The sequence below is a fragment of the Sceloporus undulatus genome, chromosome 6, assembly GCF_019175285.1.
Source record: "Sceloporus undulatus isolate JIND9_A2432 ecotype Alabama chromosome 6, SceUnd_v1.1, whole genome shotgun sequence".
Classification (NCBI taxonomy): Eukaryota; Metazoa; Chordata; class Lepidosauria; order Squamata; family Phrynosomatidae; genus Sceloporus; species Sceloporus undulatus.
The window spans coordinates 52143765-52161855 of record NC_056527.1 but is presented as its reverse complement, the minus strand read 5'-3'; the positions used below and the strand labels follow the sequence as shown (position 1 = coordinate 52161855).

General features: G+C 41.7%; 1 protein-coding gene across 2 annotated transcripts in view; it reads right to left on the bottom strand.

Moving 5' to 3' along the window:
* Positions 1-13415, bottom strand: part of CMTM8 (CKLF like MARVEL transmembrane domain containing 8) — a 30971-nt gene extending 17556 nt beyond the window's left edge. Inside the window, exon 1 of one of the 2 annotated variants that reach the window (XM_042477380.1) lies at positions 13060-13415. In XM_042477380.1, coding sequence (XP_042333314.1) covers positions 13060-13275 — 216 coding nt within the window. In that variant the 5' untranslated portion in view covers positions 13276-13415. The remainder of the gene's footprint in view (positions 1-13059) is intronic. The other variant, XM_042477381.1, reaches the window with a different exon arrangement.
* Between the last annotated feature and the right edge of the window lie 4676 nt (positions 13416-18091).

Here is an 18091-nt window from a genome sequence, read left to right as displayed (position 1 = left end):
TGTGCCTGCAAAGAAACAAGGAGCCATTTAAACTCTCTGAAGTTTCCCCTATTCACTGAAAATGTTTTTCAGCTCCTCCCAAACGGCCTCTCTAAGACTGTACCATGTATTGAAAAAAAATACTGTCAAAGCAAATTTCGAAGCTATCACACACACAAACCTGTAAGGAAATGTAAATGCCAATATGTGTAACTAATGTAAAGAATTTGGTCTCATTTATCACTTGTATGGTGAGTTTTCACTGCCCTCAACAAAGGCATTTTCTAAGCAGTCCCATTACCTTTCTTTTACAGATTATCTTGCTCTGCAAATATTTGCCCAGAAAACCTTATTCTGCTGGACCAAAAGGGGGGAAAAGGAAGAAAGAAAAAAGAAAAAAACTAGTTGGTTTAGCGCAAAGCACTGCATCGTTTTTTCATTTTCTTCTGTAACCATGTTCTACAAGGAAATATTCAACATGCCTGCTAAGGTATTGTACAGGCTTCTTTATAGATGTCTTACATATTTTACAGTTTTAAAATAAAAAAGACAAGCTTCAAATATTCAAAAAGTAATATAATAATTTTATTCATGGTATCAAAGGCTGGTTTGTATGGGATTTTTTATTTTAAGACTAGTAACATTTTAAAAATAGTAACATGAAAGGAATGTACATACAGTACTAGTGGCCTAAAAGTAGAGCTACCTTAACTGTGTGATTGTTGGATCAAATTATAAATACAACTACAGTATATGAAAATAGATATATTTGCAAATGTTTGTTCATGCTTATTCAGGTTTTCAACCATTGGAAACCCGCAAAAGGTGAAAAAGGATGATTACCAGAAATGTCATATGCAAGTATTAAGGATGTGCATGGTTACAGTTCGTTAAAATTGATCATTATGGTCTTATAATACCAGCTTTTTAAAAAACTTCCAATCATCTCTGTCTGTCTGTCTATCTATCTATCTATCTATCTATCTATCTATCTATCTATCTAATAGTCTCTGGTGTATGGGTTGTAAAAATGCTACATACAGTTTGTGAATGATAATAATTAAAGCAAAAGAAAATAATAACATTGATTTTTTTTATTTTAAAAATACAGTATTCTTTGCTGATACAGTATCTGATTTCTTAATTATAACAATGTGCTCTGAAAATAAAATTGATTTTTAAAAATATTCTTTTCCTGCAAAGCAAATTTTCATTGCAACAGTTATTCCAATAGAAATATGTGTTCCACTTTATCTTTTGCCATGGTTTAAAAGTCTGTAAAAATAATTGCAATTGAATTTCAGAGAGAAGGATTTGTACAATGCCTTGCTTCAAGCAAAGAAAGTTGCAGTCTCTTAAATTGGTGCACAAAATCAAACATAACATGAAATGAAAATGGAAAGAGACATTCTTCTTCTAATTAAAAAACTGCTTTTTAAATATGATCTTTTGCCTAATATCTTGAGACCCAGTGTGGTGGTGTGATTTGAGTGTATGACTCTGGAGACCAGAATTTGATTCCCTGCTTGCTGATGCAAACCCACTGGTAAGCTTGAACGAGTCACACATACTTAGTCCCAGAAAACCAAGAATTGTGTTGCCTTAGGATCATCGCCATAGTTGAAAATATTTTGAAGGCACACAACAACAGTTATCTCAGTATCATACTCTGTTAATTTGCAATGTATGCATGACAGTAAACTGCCATTCCATACACTGTTCCACAGAGGTAACTGCCTGATCAGAAGCTAGCATTGCTTTAATCTGCAGTATTTATTCAGTAATACCACCTAATTAATCTGCACTTTCTGCTGGTGGTGTGACAAATTACTAAGGCATATTCTTGCAATTAATTGGTGTTTGACTGCAGGGTGGGGGAGTGGATAACAAATAGGTACAGTACTGGCAATCAAGAGGGCTGGGCCAAGACATTTTACTGCCTGAGGTAGAACAGCAACTAGTTTGCCTCTCCCTCCACCAAATCAAGGCAAGGCGTACACTACTTTAAGCCAATCATTATTTTGGTGCCTGTTCACCACTCTCATTTCTTGACAGAAAAAAAAATACAATCATTATAAACTTATGTCCTCTCATTGTCCCAATTTGGCAGAACCAATCCTGATTAATCCTCTACCATTCCACTATTGTGTGGCTGCGCACCACACAAAGAACCCACTTTCAGCATGTTCTTTTTGCAGCAGAGGGAGGCCGCATGGTTTGGTTGCTGTGGTCTCCCTCGGGAGCAAAAACAAGAAGCTCCAGCCCACCCTTTCAAGGTGATCTGTCGAGCCCCTGAGTGAGAGGTGCAAAAGTATTCTGCACTGATTTAACTCAGTAGTGGGGAGAAAGGGGGGGAATAAAAACTTTCCCTTCTTCTTAGTCTCAGACAAAAGCAAACTGCTGCAGCCTCTACCTGCTTCCTTTTCTTCATTGTTTGTTTGTTGTCCTGATGTTTATCACATGACATTTCCTGGTTTTCTCGCATTTAAATCCTATTTGCACCCTAGTGTGATAAAGCCCTCTGTTGCCTGAGACAGCCACCTCACTACATGGGATAGTAGGGACAGCCCTGGCAAGCAGCCACATGAGAACGGGAGATGCTGTTTGTTCCTTCTTAAACCTTAAATGGCTTTGGATCAGGATAGTTGAAGAATCACCTTTTCTCAGATGAACCAGCTCTTCAGTTATATGGTCATCATATGGTCATCCTGTTCTGTTCATAAGGATGGTGGTACAGTTGGAAGTAACACAAGATAGGCCCTCTCAGTAGCAACACCTTATACCTGTGGAACTCACTTTCAAGGGTGGGCCAACTTTTCTTTCCTTTGATGGTTGTTAGTGTTCAGCTAGGATTTCTTCCTTTTTTGCTAATCATTTAATAAGTTTTAACTGTATGCCTCCTGTGCTGATAGCTGCATTTATACAGTCCGCTTCAAGCTTATGCGGATGGTGAGTGGTGAGGGACAAACTGGCGCATGCGCCACAGGTGCACACCACCATTCCTAATAAATGGGACTCCAACATAGGTGAAATTTGCCTTACGTGGTGTGTGTGTGTGTGTGTGTGTGTGTGTGTCCAGAACGGATCCCCCACAAGGGTGGACTGTATTCTTTGATTTTATAGTGGTTTATTTTAATAGTAACAGAACTGTGTTTCTGTTGTTATGTACTGCCTTGAAGCTTCTTATGGCTAGAAATGAACTATAGCCTACCTGAAACAATCATCTCATTGCTTAAGATTTGCACAATCTAGGCTGCAAACCTATCATAAACATGTCCACTTTAAGACCTGCATAGTTATTAGTGTAAACAGATGGGTGAATTCAAACTTTGGTCAAAATGACCAGCTCGTCCTACAAAGATATATCCAAAGTCTTTTTTCTCAGAGGCCTATCAAAGGAGAAGAATTGCAAGACTCCTGAATGTAGTACAGCAGCTACATGATTCTCTTGATTGAGGAAACAAGAGTTACCTTTAGAAATCTATTTTGAGACTATGCATTCTCCAATAATTAAACTAGTCATTTACAGTCATATGATACTGATTGTTCAATAGAGTGCTTTGGGGAAAAACAAACAAATACAGGTGCTCCCTCACAGTTTGACACAAAATGTACTAAGAACAATTGTTCATTTGTTTCTGCTTTCTGTCTCTATGGTATCAGTCATGGGTATCCAAGAATGGATTCTCGTTCAGCATACCTGACATTTGCTAGAATTTTAGTTAAGGTACCCTTTACGGAGACTTGAGGTGTGAACAATCCTTTTTACAGCTGCCATCCTATACATGCTTACTGGAGAGAGATGGGAATAAAATACAAGTCACATTGATTTAAAGCATCTGATTCATTTATAATATGTACAGAATATGTACAGAATCACTCTTAATTCTGGTTCTCAGAACATTATGCACTTAGCTGCAAAACTTTACTTTCCATTCATAGACCCCTGAAATCTATGGTGGACTAAGAATGTCAAAATTGATAATATGATGGGTCTCCTCTGGCAGGCCATTCCATAACTTGGAAGTGGCAGAAGAGGAGGTCCTCTGGCTAACTGCAGTCATTTTAGTTTTTGCTGGCTGCAATAGATTTTTCCCAGAAGACCTAAGTGTGCAGGGCAGATTGTATGGAAGAAGGCATTTGTTATATTTACATAATGTCTTTTCACCAGTCTTACCTTAACCTCTACCACCTGCTGAGTCCTACCTTAACCCCTATCATCACATCATAGATGGAAGGGATTGGAAGGGTTAAAGAAAAGAAATAATCTAGGCAAAACTGGAGCTATGCTGAATTTTCCGAAGTGATTAAATTGTGGATTTTGCCTAAGGAAGAGCAGATAGGTTGATGTTAGGAAATGCAACAACAGAACTTCAGTTTTTTTTTAAAAAGCTATTAAGACAGCCATCTAGACGAGGATATGCAGACACCCCGAGGGGCAATTGGTCATTTTAATTTAAAGATGATTTCCCTCCTTTTTTGGCATGGGAGAATTTGATATAGTCTTAGGCTGATGACTTTACTAGGCTCCATAATCACACTTTACCATGTGTAAAGAAAAATTGTGTTCTATAAATTAGCAATCCAATACTAAGCAGATTGAGTGCTCTCCTGTGTTTTACTAGAATAAGCAATGCGTAGATATGTTTTTAAAAGTTCCAAACTTTCCAAATGGCAACTAGTTTTCAGAGCAATGTTTTTCAGAGTGGTTCAATACTCATGAGCTCCTCCCCATCACTACTGATGCCAGATCACTCTATGCTTTGCCCACAAGACAAAGGAAAAGTTCAATCACACCTTATCAAGCAAGAGCAAAACAAATCTGAGAAACTAGGAGTGGTAAAGCACTGAGTTTAAATATTCTAAAGATGAATTTGGCAGAGATGTGGAGGGCTTTCTCTATCTGTGGATATAACAACTCCAGGACTCCCTTCCAAAAGGAGGCCTCTTTGAATGACTTTTTCTGGTATTAACCTACTGGGCTACTTAAATAGTATTTGTTTTTATTTTATTTTATGATGCACATTCTTACTGTTGGTTTATTTTGGGCTTTATTGTAATTAGGCAATCCAGGTGTTTGATATAGAAAGGTGGGCCAGATATTCAAATAATAAAATTAATGTGCTAAAATGTGCTAAAATATTTGATTATGCTGATTTCAAAATATTCTCACCATTTAGAAATATGATCCCTCATATATTGTAGAGATTTTAATAGGCTTTACTGTTTAATTCTATACATACAGTACTTAGTTATGTGTCTTCAAGTTGACTGTGTCTTCAAGTTGACTGTGACTTGCAGTGACACTATAACAGGGTTTCCTTGGCAAGATTTATTCAGAGGAGGTTTGTCACTGCCTTCATTTGAGGCTGAGAGAATGTGGTTTAGCCAGGGTCACCCGGTGGACTTTCATGACTGAGTGGGGAATTGAATCCTGGTCTCCCAGAGTCCTAGTCCAGTGTTTAAACCTCTACACTATCTTGAGAAATAAATATCATGGAGATCAATGCGTTTACAAGAAGTCCTGGTTAACTCAATGAGATTTATATCCAGTTAAGTAGATAGAATTGTAGCATTTTGCAACAAAATCCAACAACACCACTGTTAGGCTATTCCTAAGGTTCTAAGATTTACTCTTTATTTGGCTACTTTTTTCTGGAAATAGAGGAATTAGGCATTCCACTCATTTTATATGCAAAAGCACAATGGGTTTACTCTATGGCAGGGGTAGGCAACCTGCGGCCCGGCGAGGCCTTGGGACCAGCCCCAGCCCGGTCCTGTCGCCGATTGCCGCCGGGGCCTTTGGGGGGCAATTGTCTATAGAAGCCTCAGAAACATGCATTTATATTAACATTTTTTAAAAAATCAGCAAATTTTTTTGCATGTCCTCCATTTTTTTAAAAAAAAAGTGTCTTCCATTTGAAAATTTTGTCCTACATTTGTCCTTTTTTATTTATATATTTATTTTTTTTTTAAAATTATTTAATTATTTATTTTTTGGCTTCGGCCCCCCAGTTGTCTGAGGGACAGCAACCCGGCCCCCGGCTCAAAAAGGTTGTCTACCCCTGCTCTATGGACATCAAGGTAGGTTATTCAACAGGCAATGTTGGGGTTTTCTTTAAAAAAAAACACCACACCCTCCTTTTACCCTGTATTTACTGGGAAAATACAGATTAGTGGCAAGGACAAAATTGTATGACCAGAAATATTTGGCAGTGTAGGACATGTAGTTGCCATATAACCACTCTTTTCTTCTGGGTTGCTCTGATCTCACCAAGTTGAGTGTGGCATTACTGGCATAACTATGGACTGTGAAACTGTGCTGCTGCTATGGGGTGAGTACAGGGTTTCCCACTGGTGTAGATGACTCCCACAACAAAAACCAGAAGTGACACCTTGTAGAATGGTTTGTAGCAGAAATATTTTGAATGAGTGGCAAAGGGCTATATCAATTTCTAGTTCCAACTTAAGGTAGACGAATTGAATTTTGAATGCTAAATCAATAGAATAATAGAATTACAGAGCTGGAAGAAACCTCAAGGGCCATCCAGTCCAACCTGCTGCCATGCAGGAATACACAATCAAAGCACCCCTGAAAGATGGCCATCCAAACTCTGTTTAAAAATATCCAAAGGAAGAGACTCCACCATACTCTGAGGCAGCATATTCCAATGTTAAGTAGGAAGTTCTTCCTATGTTGAGGTGGAATCTCTTTTCCAGTAGTATAATGCTGCTGATTCGGTGGACCTGGTCTAGGTAGAGCTAGTAATTGGATTTCTGCCAAAGATTTTAGCTTTGTGCTTATCTGATTTAACTAGTTTATGGATAATTACCACACAAAAAAAATGTGTGTGGGGAGAATAGTAGTTTCTCCCACTGAAAATATTTCTATGTTATGTACTTAGCTGACAGAAATGTGTGTGTTTGTGCATTTAGCATCAACAAAAAGCATCCCATGGTCTCTAATAAATTGCAAGAACTTTGGCAGAACACTACAGTGAAGGTGTGACGGCTAATGAGTGTTACAGAAGAGACCGACTTCTTTATAATTCTACACAACAGGCTTTTGAGCCTAGGCCCCTGAATGTGTAAATAACCTGTTCAACAAAGGCCAGAGGAAGGGAGAGGGGCATTGGTAGAGTTACAAGCTGATCTATGTGGGCAGGTCTTTACAATTACATGGAGTTCCCGTGAAATAACCTGTAGGAGCTCGCTGCAAATATTCTAGATAAAAGGGTAAAATGATTCTGGGGTTTTAAAGCAGTTCTTGTTCCAAACAGGTGGTAAACAAGGCATATTAAAGCAGAAGCTAAGGTTCTGCCTACAGTATTGCCATACAAAAAATGCTAGGTTTCAGTCTCTAGGATCAACGATCATTATATAGAATAAAACCACAGTTTCTAACAGCTTCACTCTAGACTTTGGTGCAATGATAAACAAAGTTACCCACTGTAGCATTCCACATACATTTGAAGTGCTGCAGAAAAAATGATCAGCAGTAAGAAAATTAGGTTACACCAATATTACATGAACCTGACACAAAGAGAATTAGGTCTCTGAGGACGGCCAATCAAGCAAGTTGCACAGATATCAACTTTCTCATAGTTACTTTTTTGGATAGCAACTCCCAAAAATCCATCAGCCAAACAATCAAGAAACACACTGCACTACAATTCACAGAAGCCCATCAGTTTTTCTGGCTGGGGAGTTCTGAGGATTTTAATCCCAAAAAGTTATACAGTAGGCCCACTGGGGTTTGGTTCCAGGACATTCTGTGGATACCAAAATCTATGGATACTGAAATACCATGAAATAAATTGGCACAGGAAAATGTTGTCCCTTATATAACATGGCAAAATCAATTTTGGAATTTATATTTTGGAGGAATATTTTCAAGCTGTGAATGCTTGAATCTGTGGATAACAAATCCAAATTATACTTATGACACATTTGATAATGAAGAAACTTAAAAGATGGCATTTAATTTCAGACTACATCAAAGCTACTAGAAGCCCTATCCAGGTATGCTATCCTCATAATATAATTGGGCTGAAACAGAAGGCCCTAAAGGGGAGGCTTGATGCAGCCCTGGAGAAAGTCAGATGGGGGCTGCAGCAACTGCACGCCACAGCCCCAATTTGGCCAGCTTCTGCCAGTCCACTCCTATTTGGGGCAGAAAAAGCCGCTCCTTTGCTAGTGGTATCCAAATGCCATGCTCACAAGCTGCCCGGAAGCTGGACAGTGTGTAATTGTCAGCATGCTTCAGGGTCGTGGTTTGTGTAAATGCCATACTCCCAAGCCGGCCACAAACCAGCTTACCGGGCTTGTTTGTTTCGGCCCTTTATCATCTAGAGAAGATCCAGGGATGCATTCACATTACCATCTCAGTCCCATCCACCACTATCCAAGTGCTGTATCTATGGGCTATCTGAAAAAAAAGGAGCTCACTCAATGTATGCAGGCTTCCCTTGTGATTCAGAATTTAGACCAGGCAGAACCCACTGCTGGAGAAGCTGAAATTTGTACATTAATATCTAAAGGTGAATAATAAGTGTGGTTCCATTCTCCCTTTCATATGACATATACTGCATGAGGGGATCACATCTCACAAAGCCACCTTGTAACAAGATGGGAACCCAGATGTTGTTGGACTCTTAACTCCTGTCAGCTCCATCTAGCTTGGCCAATTATATGGTACAATGGGAGTTTTAATCCCACATCTGGAGAGCCAAACATTCCTCACCCTTGACTTTGGGTGATAATACACTGGCTTTCCTTCTAATAGTAAGAGACATCTGCAACTGAACTTGCCAGCACTCAGCTAACATCAGTATGAATCCATCTCTCATACCTGGGCCACCCACAGTATTAATGCACATTGAACAAGATTATATCTGGAAAAAATATTTTTAAATGTTTTGCAATATATTATACTATTCAGCAATGAGCAAGTAGTTTTGATTAAATTACCAGCTAACTTACATTCAAGAGAAACTGTCCCTATCACATTCAGAACACCCAAGAGGCTCTCAACACTGAGGTTTCACCATATGAAATCTAAACTATTTAAATTGGTTAATAACAAGGCAACTCTTCTGTAAATTTAATCATAAAAGTCACTAATGATCCCACACCCTCAAAATAGTCATAGTAATTTTTATACTAGTTGGCCCTTTGTATCCACGGGGGTTCTGTTCTGCCCCGCATGGAAGACAAAAAATGCAGGACCTCAAGTACTGTTGTTTTAAATGGTGGTGTGCTGTGTGCACGGCCACATTTGCACAGCAGTGTGCACATGCCGACATTGGGGAGAATGGGGCAGGGCCATCCATGGATGCTCCAATCCATGGACGGCAAGCCTGCAGTTGTGGAGGACTGACTGCACAGGTTGAGTATCCCTTATCTGGAAATCTGAAATACTCCCAACATCCAAAATTTTCCACATGGATGGCTGAGACAGTGACAACTTTGCTTTCTGATGGTTCAATGTAACACCAACTTGGTTTTATGCACAAAATTATTTAAAATATTGTGTATAAAATTACCTTCAGGCTATTTGTCTAAGGTGTATATGAAACATAAATGAATTCTGTGTTTAAACTTGAGTCCCACCTCCAAGACACCTTACTTTATGTGTGTTGTGTGCCTTCAAGTCACTTCTGTTGTAGTTCAACACTCAAACCACTATACCATGCTGGCTCACAATTATGCAAATATTCCAAAATCTGGAAAAAAAAAAACCTCTAAATCCCAAACAACTCTGGTCCCAAGTATTTCAGGGAAGGCATACGCAACCTGTACCCTCTATCTGTTTGGGGATAATTTATTATTCCAGTACAAGGTGTTTGTCATTACCTGATTACTTCTACCTGGTTTAGACTCAGGATTTTCAAAGGGACCATCCTACCTCTCCATTCAGGTCATCTCCAAAAGTTCTACTTCATTTTAGTTAGTAGGTTCAGGTGAGGACTTTGGAATTTCTTGCTTTGGGAAACTGGTAATTCTTCCTCCACACAATATACAGGGAACATGTCCTCCTATATATAATCACCAAAGTTTAAAAAAGTTACTTTTGGGGACAACAGCTTTCAACTCGCATGTCCTTTGGTCATGTTGTATAGGAGATGTTGGCAGTTGTAGTCCAAAAGGTAACCTATTTAAATCTTGTATTGTTTGTGTTGATGCTAATGTGTGTGTGTGTTTTTTTTTAAAGTAAGGGGACAAATCATACAATTCTATTATAAGAAATAAATATTCAAGTATGACACACTTGATTTCTAAGTCCAGTTCCCTCTGAAGTTTGGTCCCCCCCCATTTTTAAATTATAATTAGTAATTTAAATAATTTAAAGCAGTCTTAGTCAATTGCTGCGAAGGATGCAAAGGTAGGATATTGAGTCATTTAATAAATATAATAAAATAAGATAGGTGAGTAACACACATGCCTGCTGTGACACAAGTAGTTTATGCTCAACTTGCCAGATGATACTACACACCCCTGATAACAAATTATTCAGAACACTTCCGCACTCCTATCTCTCTTCCCAGCTGTTCTCTCCCAGCAAACATTCTTGGAGTGGATTCCTGGCTGATAGGCGCATTCCTGGGCAGCTTTCTTCCTCTTCACTACCAAAAGCTTAAGAGAATGAGATTGTGGATACCGGAACAAAAGTGTTTACAGGGGATAAAGTCTGCCATGATTGTACAGGAGTCCCTTTACTTTAGTTACTCAGCATTCACCTGACACCAGGATTTTGAAGTAGCCTCTGGTGATCCATTATCCACAGCAATCATCGGTTCATCCAACACCACCATTCACTTGAGTCCCTTTTTGTTTCAGAAGAACTACTGAAGTCAGGCTCAGGATAAAGCTTCTTTAAGGCTTCCCTTAGGATAATGAACCCACCCTATGGTTACCAGGACATGTTCTTCTTTGTCCAAATTCTCTATCCCTCCCCAAAAGGTCTGCTGCACCTACAAAATGAAGGAGGTGATGTTTGTAAGGATTGCCATGGAGAAACGAGGGAAAGGAGGAAACAGCCCTTCTCAAAAGGAAACCAAGCCTTTCATATCTTTGAAAAGAAAATGTGGGAACACCCCTATAAAAGCTTTCATATTTTCCTTATTTCCTTCCTTCCTTCCTTCTCCGGTGTATATATCACAAAAAGAAAGTAGTGTAGTGGTTTGAGCATTGGACTATGACTCTGGAGATCAGGGTTTGAGTCCTCACTGCACCATTGAGTCACTTTGGTGAGTCACAAACTCTCAGCCTCAGAAAACCATTTTACAGAGTTGCCTTAGGATTGCCAGAGGTTGGAAACAACTAAGCACAGAACAACAAGAACTACATATTACTTACCAGCTATTACCATGCAAAAACACCTTTGCAGTAGAGCAGGGATGGGCAACGATGGCCCCACCAGCTGTTTTGCACTACATTTCTCATAATCCACTGACAAGGCTTGATAAGGCAGATGGAACTTGTAGACCAATGCATCTAAAACAACGCAACTGTCCACCTTGGCTATAAAGTGTAGCCCAGGGAAACAAACAAATACTTGGACGCTGGCCCATGAACATTTATGCCATAATATAAAATTATTTGTCTTAAAAGTACCTCTAGGCTCTTTCTAACTTTTGCTGGAACTGAGCAACAGAACATGTGAAATATTCTAAGTCCTTATTGCATCTTGAAATAAGTGTTACATGTTGCATCTCAGTGTGCAAAAGGATCTTGTAGCATCATTGAGATTAAGTGAGTGAAAGAAGTTGTAGCAAAAGCTTTCAGTGCTTCTTCTTCTTCTTGGTTATGCCTAAACAGGGGCTTGGTTTGTATCAAGGCTCAGGACCAGGATCCATTAACAAGGGACAGTCTTGATCCTTTTGGAACACAAGGCAGCATCTGAGCATGTACAGAGCACATCTCTTCTTTTCCTTCAGGTAATTACTGCAAGTGACACATATCAGGCATGCCAGGCTCAGAGAGAATAGCAGCCTTCAGCTCTCCCTGGTCCCGGCCCAATGTTTGTATCATGTGCCTTCTGGTCCTTTCCGACTTATGGCAACCATGAGGCGTTTTCTTGGCAAGATTTGTTCAGAGGAGGTTTGCCACTGCCTTCCCTTTAGGCAGAGAGAGTGTGACTTGCCCAAGCTACGACTCAAACCCCAGCCTCCAGAGTCAAAGTGCAACACTCAAACCATTATGCCACACTATCCTCCTCAGTTTTTTAACCCCTTTGATACTGAGGTGTGGTCCTCCCTATGGCTGTGGTGAACTGCATATTCCATAATCCCTCAACACTGGTAGGGCAGAGGGGAGCTGCAGTAGAAAAACCCCTTTCCCTACACCATGGCTGCATCCACACTGCAGGAATAATCCCAGTTTGACACGGGTTTGACTGCCCAGGCTCAATACTATAATATAATAATAAGAATACAAGACTGAGTAAAAGCTTCAACCCCGAGAAGTATCTGACTGCATCCACACTGGAGAAATAACCCGGTTTGGCACTGCTTTAACTCTTTCTGGCTCAAGGCTATAACATTCTGGGAATTGCTATGGCATTCTGGGAATTGAAGTTTGTGGTGGCCCCAGAGTGGAGCAGAGCCGGACTAATAGCCCAGTTTGGCACTGCTTTAAGTGCGTCTTGACTCAAGACTATGGAATTCTGGGAGTTGGAGTTTGTTGTGGGGCCAACAAACTCCAACTCCCAGAATTCCATAGCCTTGAGCCAAGACGCACTTAAAGCAGTGCCAAACCGGGTTATCTCTCCAGTGTGGATGCAGCCAGATACTTCTAGGTGTCTTTTAAGCTTTTACTCAGTCAGGTCTTGCATTATTATTATTATTATTATTAATTATTATTATTATTATTCCCCCTTGAAATGTCCTCCTTTTTAAGAGCTTCGTCCTCCTTGGAGGTGGAGAAGAGGAGGAGGAGGAAGGCAACCTTTGCCCCCCCCTGCTCTGTCTGGAGCCACAGCCAAGTGCTCCCTCTCCTTGAGCCAGAAAGAGTTAAAGCGGGTTGGAAGCGGGTGGCTCCTGCTGTGCGGACGCTGGGGAGAAAAAAGAGGCTACTCACAATCTCTGCCAGCATGAGGAGCCCGGGGAGGGTCCGGAGGAAGTCCTTGTCGTAGGCGAGGGTGCTGGAGGTGGAGGAGAAGTTGGCCGTGAAGGCGGAGGAGGCGGTGGTGGTCACCGTGGGCGAGCGGGGGCGATCCTCGGGGCCCCGGGGAGGAGAAGGATGGGGCTGGGGCTGCTGGGGGTGGTGGAGGCTCTGGGGGCCCGGCTGCTCCATCCTCAGCCCCAGCCGTCCAGGGCGCAGGGCCAAAGGGCTCCAGGACTAGTCCTCCACTGCAGCAGCTGCAGGAGCCCCTAAGGACGCCTCCTCCTCCTCCTCCTCCTCGTTGCGCGCAAGGCTCCTCTTTGAGGAATGGCCGGCTCAAGGCGGGAAGCAGCGCTTTTGTCTGGCAGCAGCCCCGACGGCGCCTGGGGGCTGGCCCCGGCAGGGAAGAAGAAGAAGAAGGGGAAAGGGCCGCCCCACCCAGGCCCCACAGACAGAAGGGGCTGAGGCTCCAGGGGTTGCCTCCAACATCACACTTGCCTTTGGGCAGAGCAGAGGGGGCCTGTGGCATTCACCCTTTAAAACCCTGAAGAGATGGGGTGTGGTCGGAGGGCACCAGGTGGCACCCTAAACAGGGCTGATGCCACTGTGCCTTAAACACTACCTTTGGGCAGAAATGGGCTGTGGCATCCCCCTGTGGCCCTTGAAAATGCTAAAGAAATGGGGGAACACTGTGAACTAAGGGGGTGCAGACCACACCGGGTGACACCCGAAAGGGAGGTGACACCACTCAGCCTCAAACATTTGCCGTTGGTTGGAAAGAAATGGCCTGTGGCATTCACCCTGTGGCCTTTTAAAACACTGAAGAGATGGGGCAAACAGTGTGAACTAAGGAGGTGCAGACCGCACCAGGTGACACCCTAAGTAGAAGTGACACTGCTGTACTTCAGACATCTGCCCTTTGGGTGGAAATGGGCTGTGGCGTTTGCTTGTGTCGTGTTAAAACACTGAAGAGATGGTGTGAACAGTGGGAACTAAGGGAGTGCAGACCGCATCAGGTGATGCCCTAAGCGGGGGTGACACCAGCGCTACTCAGACACCTGTCTTTGGGTAAAAATGGGCTGTGCCTATGATATTGTTTTTTAAAGGTATAATTTTAATTTCACTGGTTGTTTGATGTCACAACTATAACCGTGACATTCAGTGATGTACAGCAGTTATGATTAATGAGTAACTAGTACAAAAACCGTTTTTTGTAAAGTGTGGTATGGGAGGATATCGGTGGTGGGGGTACCAGAGTTTGGAAATCAATGCACATTCAAGACCAAATAAAAGCTAGAAACACTCTTAGAAATATGAATCCATGCTTCTTGGATGTGTGTTGTATGCCTTCAAGTGATTTCCGACCCTAAGACAACACTATCGTGGGGTTTCCTTGACAAGAGATGCTCTGAGGGGGTTTGCCGTGGCCATTCTCTGAGTCTGAGAGAGTGTGACTTGACCCGGGTCACCCAGTGGATTTCATGGCCAAGCTGGGAATTGAAGCCTGATCTCCAGACTTGTAGTCCAACACTCAAACCACTACACCTTCTTCGTCATGCTCAAAATGGAGGACATTTTGGAATTCTTCCTGGACAGAAGGTTGAAAACATCCTGGAAAAAGAGGGCAGCTCTTCACCCTGGACTTTGCTCTGAAGTAGCAAAATTTGGGATTTTTTGTGGGTTTTTTGGGCTAGTCCAACAACCTCCCCAAAAACTATGGATGTCGGCCATAAACGCCTTTGACTTCACTTTGGGAATTTGCTCCTCTTTCCCCTCAGTTTTATTTCCAACCCCCTGATTGGAAAACATTTGTCCTCAACTACTTACTACTGGTCTTGGCATTTTCAGAGTACTTTCAGGTTGCAGTCTTTTGTTGTGTGCCTTCAACTCATTTCCAACCTATGGCCATCCTAAGATGAACCAATCATGGGGTGTTCTTGGCAGGTTTTCCTCAAAGGGATTGGTTTGCCCTTGCCATCTTCTGAGACTGAGAGAGTGTGACTTGCCCAGGGTCACCCAGTGGGTATCCATGGCCTAGCAGGGATTTGAACCCTGTTCTCCAGTGCTGAAACCACTACACCATGCTGGCTAATGGTCTGCATAGGGAATGTTGCAATCCTAGGTTGGGAATAACTAGGAGTAAAAGTAGCTGGGATTACTTCAAATTAAATTATACAGGGAGGGGGCTAGGCACAAGCCTCTTATAGTCACCTCAGTATTTTAAGGGAACAACAACAAGAAAAATGACCAGAATAAGAGTGCCTGAGGGGTCTTTCAGATGTACAATGAACATGCAGGGTGGGAGTTTGGTATGTGGAGTGTTGAGTGAGAAGAACAAGGTGCCTAAGGAAAACGGCTGTTTCTGGAGACAGGCTTAAAATGGTATGCAGCTGCTTTTCAGTACAATGTTCCCCTTGTTTTGCTTGATTTACTGGCACTGTTTGTGTCTACTCAAAAGTAAGCCCAGCTAAGGTCAATAGAATTAATACCCAGAGAAGTGTGGACAGCCTTGTGGTCTTTATCTTAAGTTTTGGGTTGGGTATGTGCTACTTTGATGTTAAATGCCTTTTTAAAAGCTGGGTACAAATTGTAGTTTTTGTAATTGTGTGCCATCAGGTAATTTCTGAGTTATGGCGACCCTAAGGCAAACCTGCCATGAGGCTCTCTTGGCAAGGTTTGTTCTGGGTGGGTTTGCTACTGCATTCCTCTGAGGTTGAGAGAGTGTGACTTGCCCAGGGCCAACCACTGGTTTTCCATGGCATGTAAAAATTATGATTGTCCTTTTGTAACAGGTTTGGGGGCACACCAGGTATATACAGCACAAATCTATGTTGGCTTTTGACACTTTCAGTATGAAAAATGCATATCCAAAACCATCCTTGATTCAGTGTGAATTCCAATATATCAATTGAGGCAGTGAATACCTTATTTAGTTTTCGAACTACAAGAGTCTGTGCCCCCCCTTTCTTTATTTTACTATCACTTGGACCTCAGTCTGCTTGAATGTGGGATAATGACTAATTATCTAACAAAATTCTGGTCTTGTTTACCCTATCAGAGCTGTGTGAACAACCTCTTTATGATGTGGCAAATCTATAAGAGGTGGTAGTTTTCATGTGGGGATCAATATCAAACTAATGGCTCCATATGTGAAACCCAAGGTGGCATTTGGTCTTCATGCACAAGGAGTCAGGAGTTTCAGATTACAAATGGAGAACAGGAAGTTCCATTATATCCGACCTTCTTTGCTCATCAAAACTAGCCTACAAAAGAGATGTAACATAGCCTTTTCCCTGCCTATACTAGTTTTCTATGCATATGGTATTCTATATGCATAGAATACTGCACTATAGTGTCATGGAGTGGTTTGAACTTTGGTCTAGGGCACTTGGAAACCAGGGATTGAACCCCGGCTCAGTTGTGGAAACCCACCAGTAACCTTGGGCAAGTCCCACTCTATCAGCTTCAGAGAATGGCAATGGCGAACTCCCTCTGAAGAAACTGGCCAGGAAAATCCTATGCTAGGTTCACCTTGCAGCAGTGGTTCCCAACCTTCCTAATGCCGCGACCCTTTAATACAGTTCTTCATGTTGTGGTGACCCAAAGCCATTAAATTATTTCGTTGCTGTTTCATAACTGTAATTAAATAGATGTTTTCCAATGGTCTTAGGCGACCCCCCATGAAAGGGTCATTCGACCCCCAAAGGGGTCCCGACCCACAAGTTTGGAACCACTGCCTTACAGTCACAATAAGTCGAAACGGATTGAAGGCACACAAAACAAAACTGTGTTTTTAACATGGGGGGTGCTCTTTTCTTACTGAAGTGGTACAGCATCAGAAGAACTAGACAGAATTGCTTGTCAGTTTTTAACATAGTTGTTCAATGCAAAAGGAAGGGACCATGCTGATACCTCCTAGCCGCACTTCTTCCGTGTGCATGTGTGGACACATCAGGCCTTAAGGCTGCACAGAAGCCTAAAGACACAGACTGAACACTTGTAAACTTGCATCATTTGATCTGTACACCAGCAAACCTGAAAGCCAGTGTGGTTTTAACAATTGTGTGTTGGACAGGAATCTTGGAGATCCAGGTTCTGGAATCTATCAAACTATGAAATGCACTGTGTACTCTTGATCATCACAGGCTGTTACTCCAAGAAAGTGTTTCCTATCACTTTCTATCCCAAGCTATATGTTGGAACTGGCACTGAATCAAGGATGGCTTTGGATGTGCATTTTTCATACTGAAATACAGTATTTGACCTACCTCAAAGGACTGTTGTGAGGATAAAATGAGGGGGAACCATTTTTATCATTTGTAGATAAAGCTGTCATAAAAATATAACAACAATATAATTTTTATCTACATGTATTAGGGTCTGTGCACATAGGCCTCTGTAATGGTATGGCATTCAGTTTATGGAGATTTGCCATAATGAGTGACTGGGAGCTGGCAGGTATAATCGTTTTTCATATGTGTAACTTAATAGAGATCTGTGGAAAACTTTCTGCTACTGTTTGTCATATACGAGTCCCATTTGATTGTTTGCCATGCAAAGGAGATGAAATAGCTGCTAGGATGCACTTGTCAAGTTCTTCTTCTAACACACTGGCCTGTTACAGACTGCCAAAATAAAGCTGCTTCGGGTCTCTTTGGTGGTATGCTATTTAAATGATGCATGGGTCCTAAGAGTCCGGAGGTCGTGCCAAAGCCACACTCCATTCCTAAGCACTGGAGTGCAGCTTTGGTGCAGCCTCCAGATTCTTAGGATGCATGCATCATTTAAACAGCATACCTCCAAAGAGACCTGAAGCAGCTTTATTTGGGCAGTCTGTAACAGGCCACTGTAAATAGTGGGATATAATTCCCCTGTGGAGTTTTTCCCCTCAAGAGTTTTGTAGCAGAAACAAATTATTTCCCACAGAATGTGCTTTGTGGCCTCAGTGTCAGGCCACTTCTTGTTTAGACTACAAAAAAATGAATTGCTTTCAAAACAAAAGAGCTGT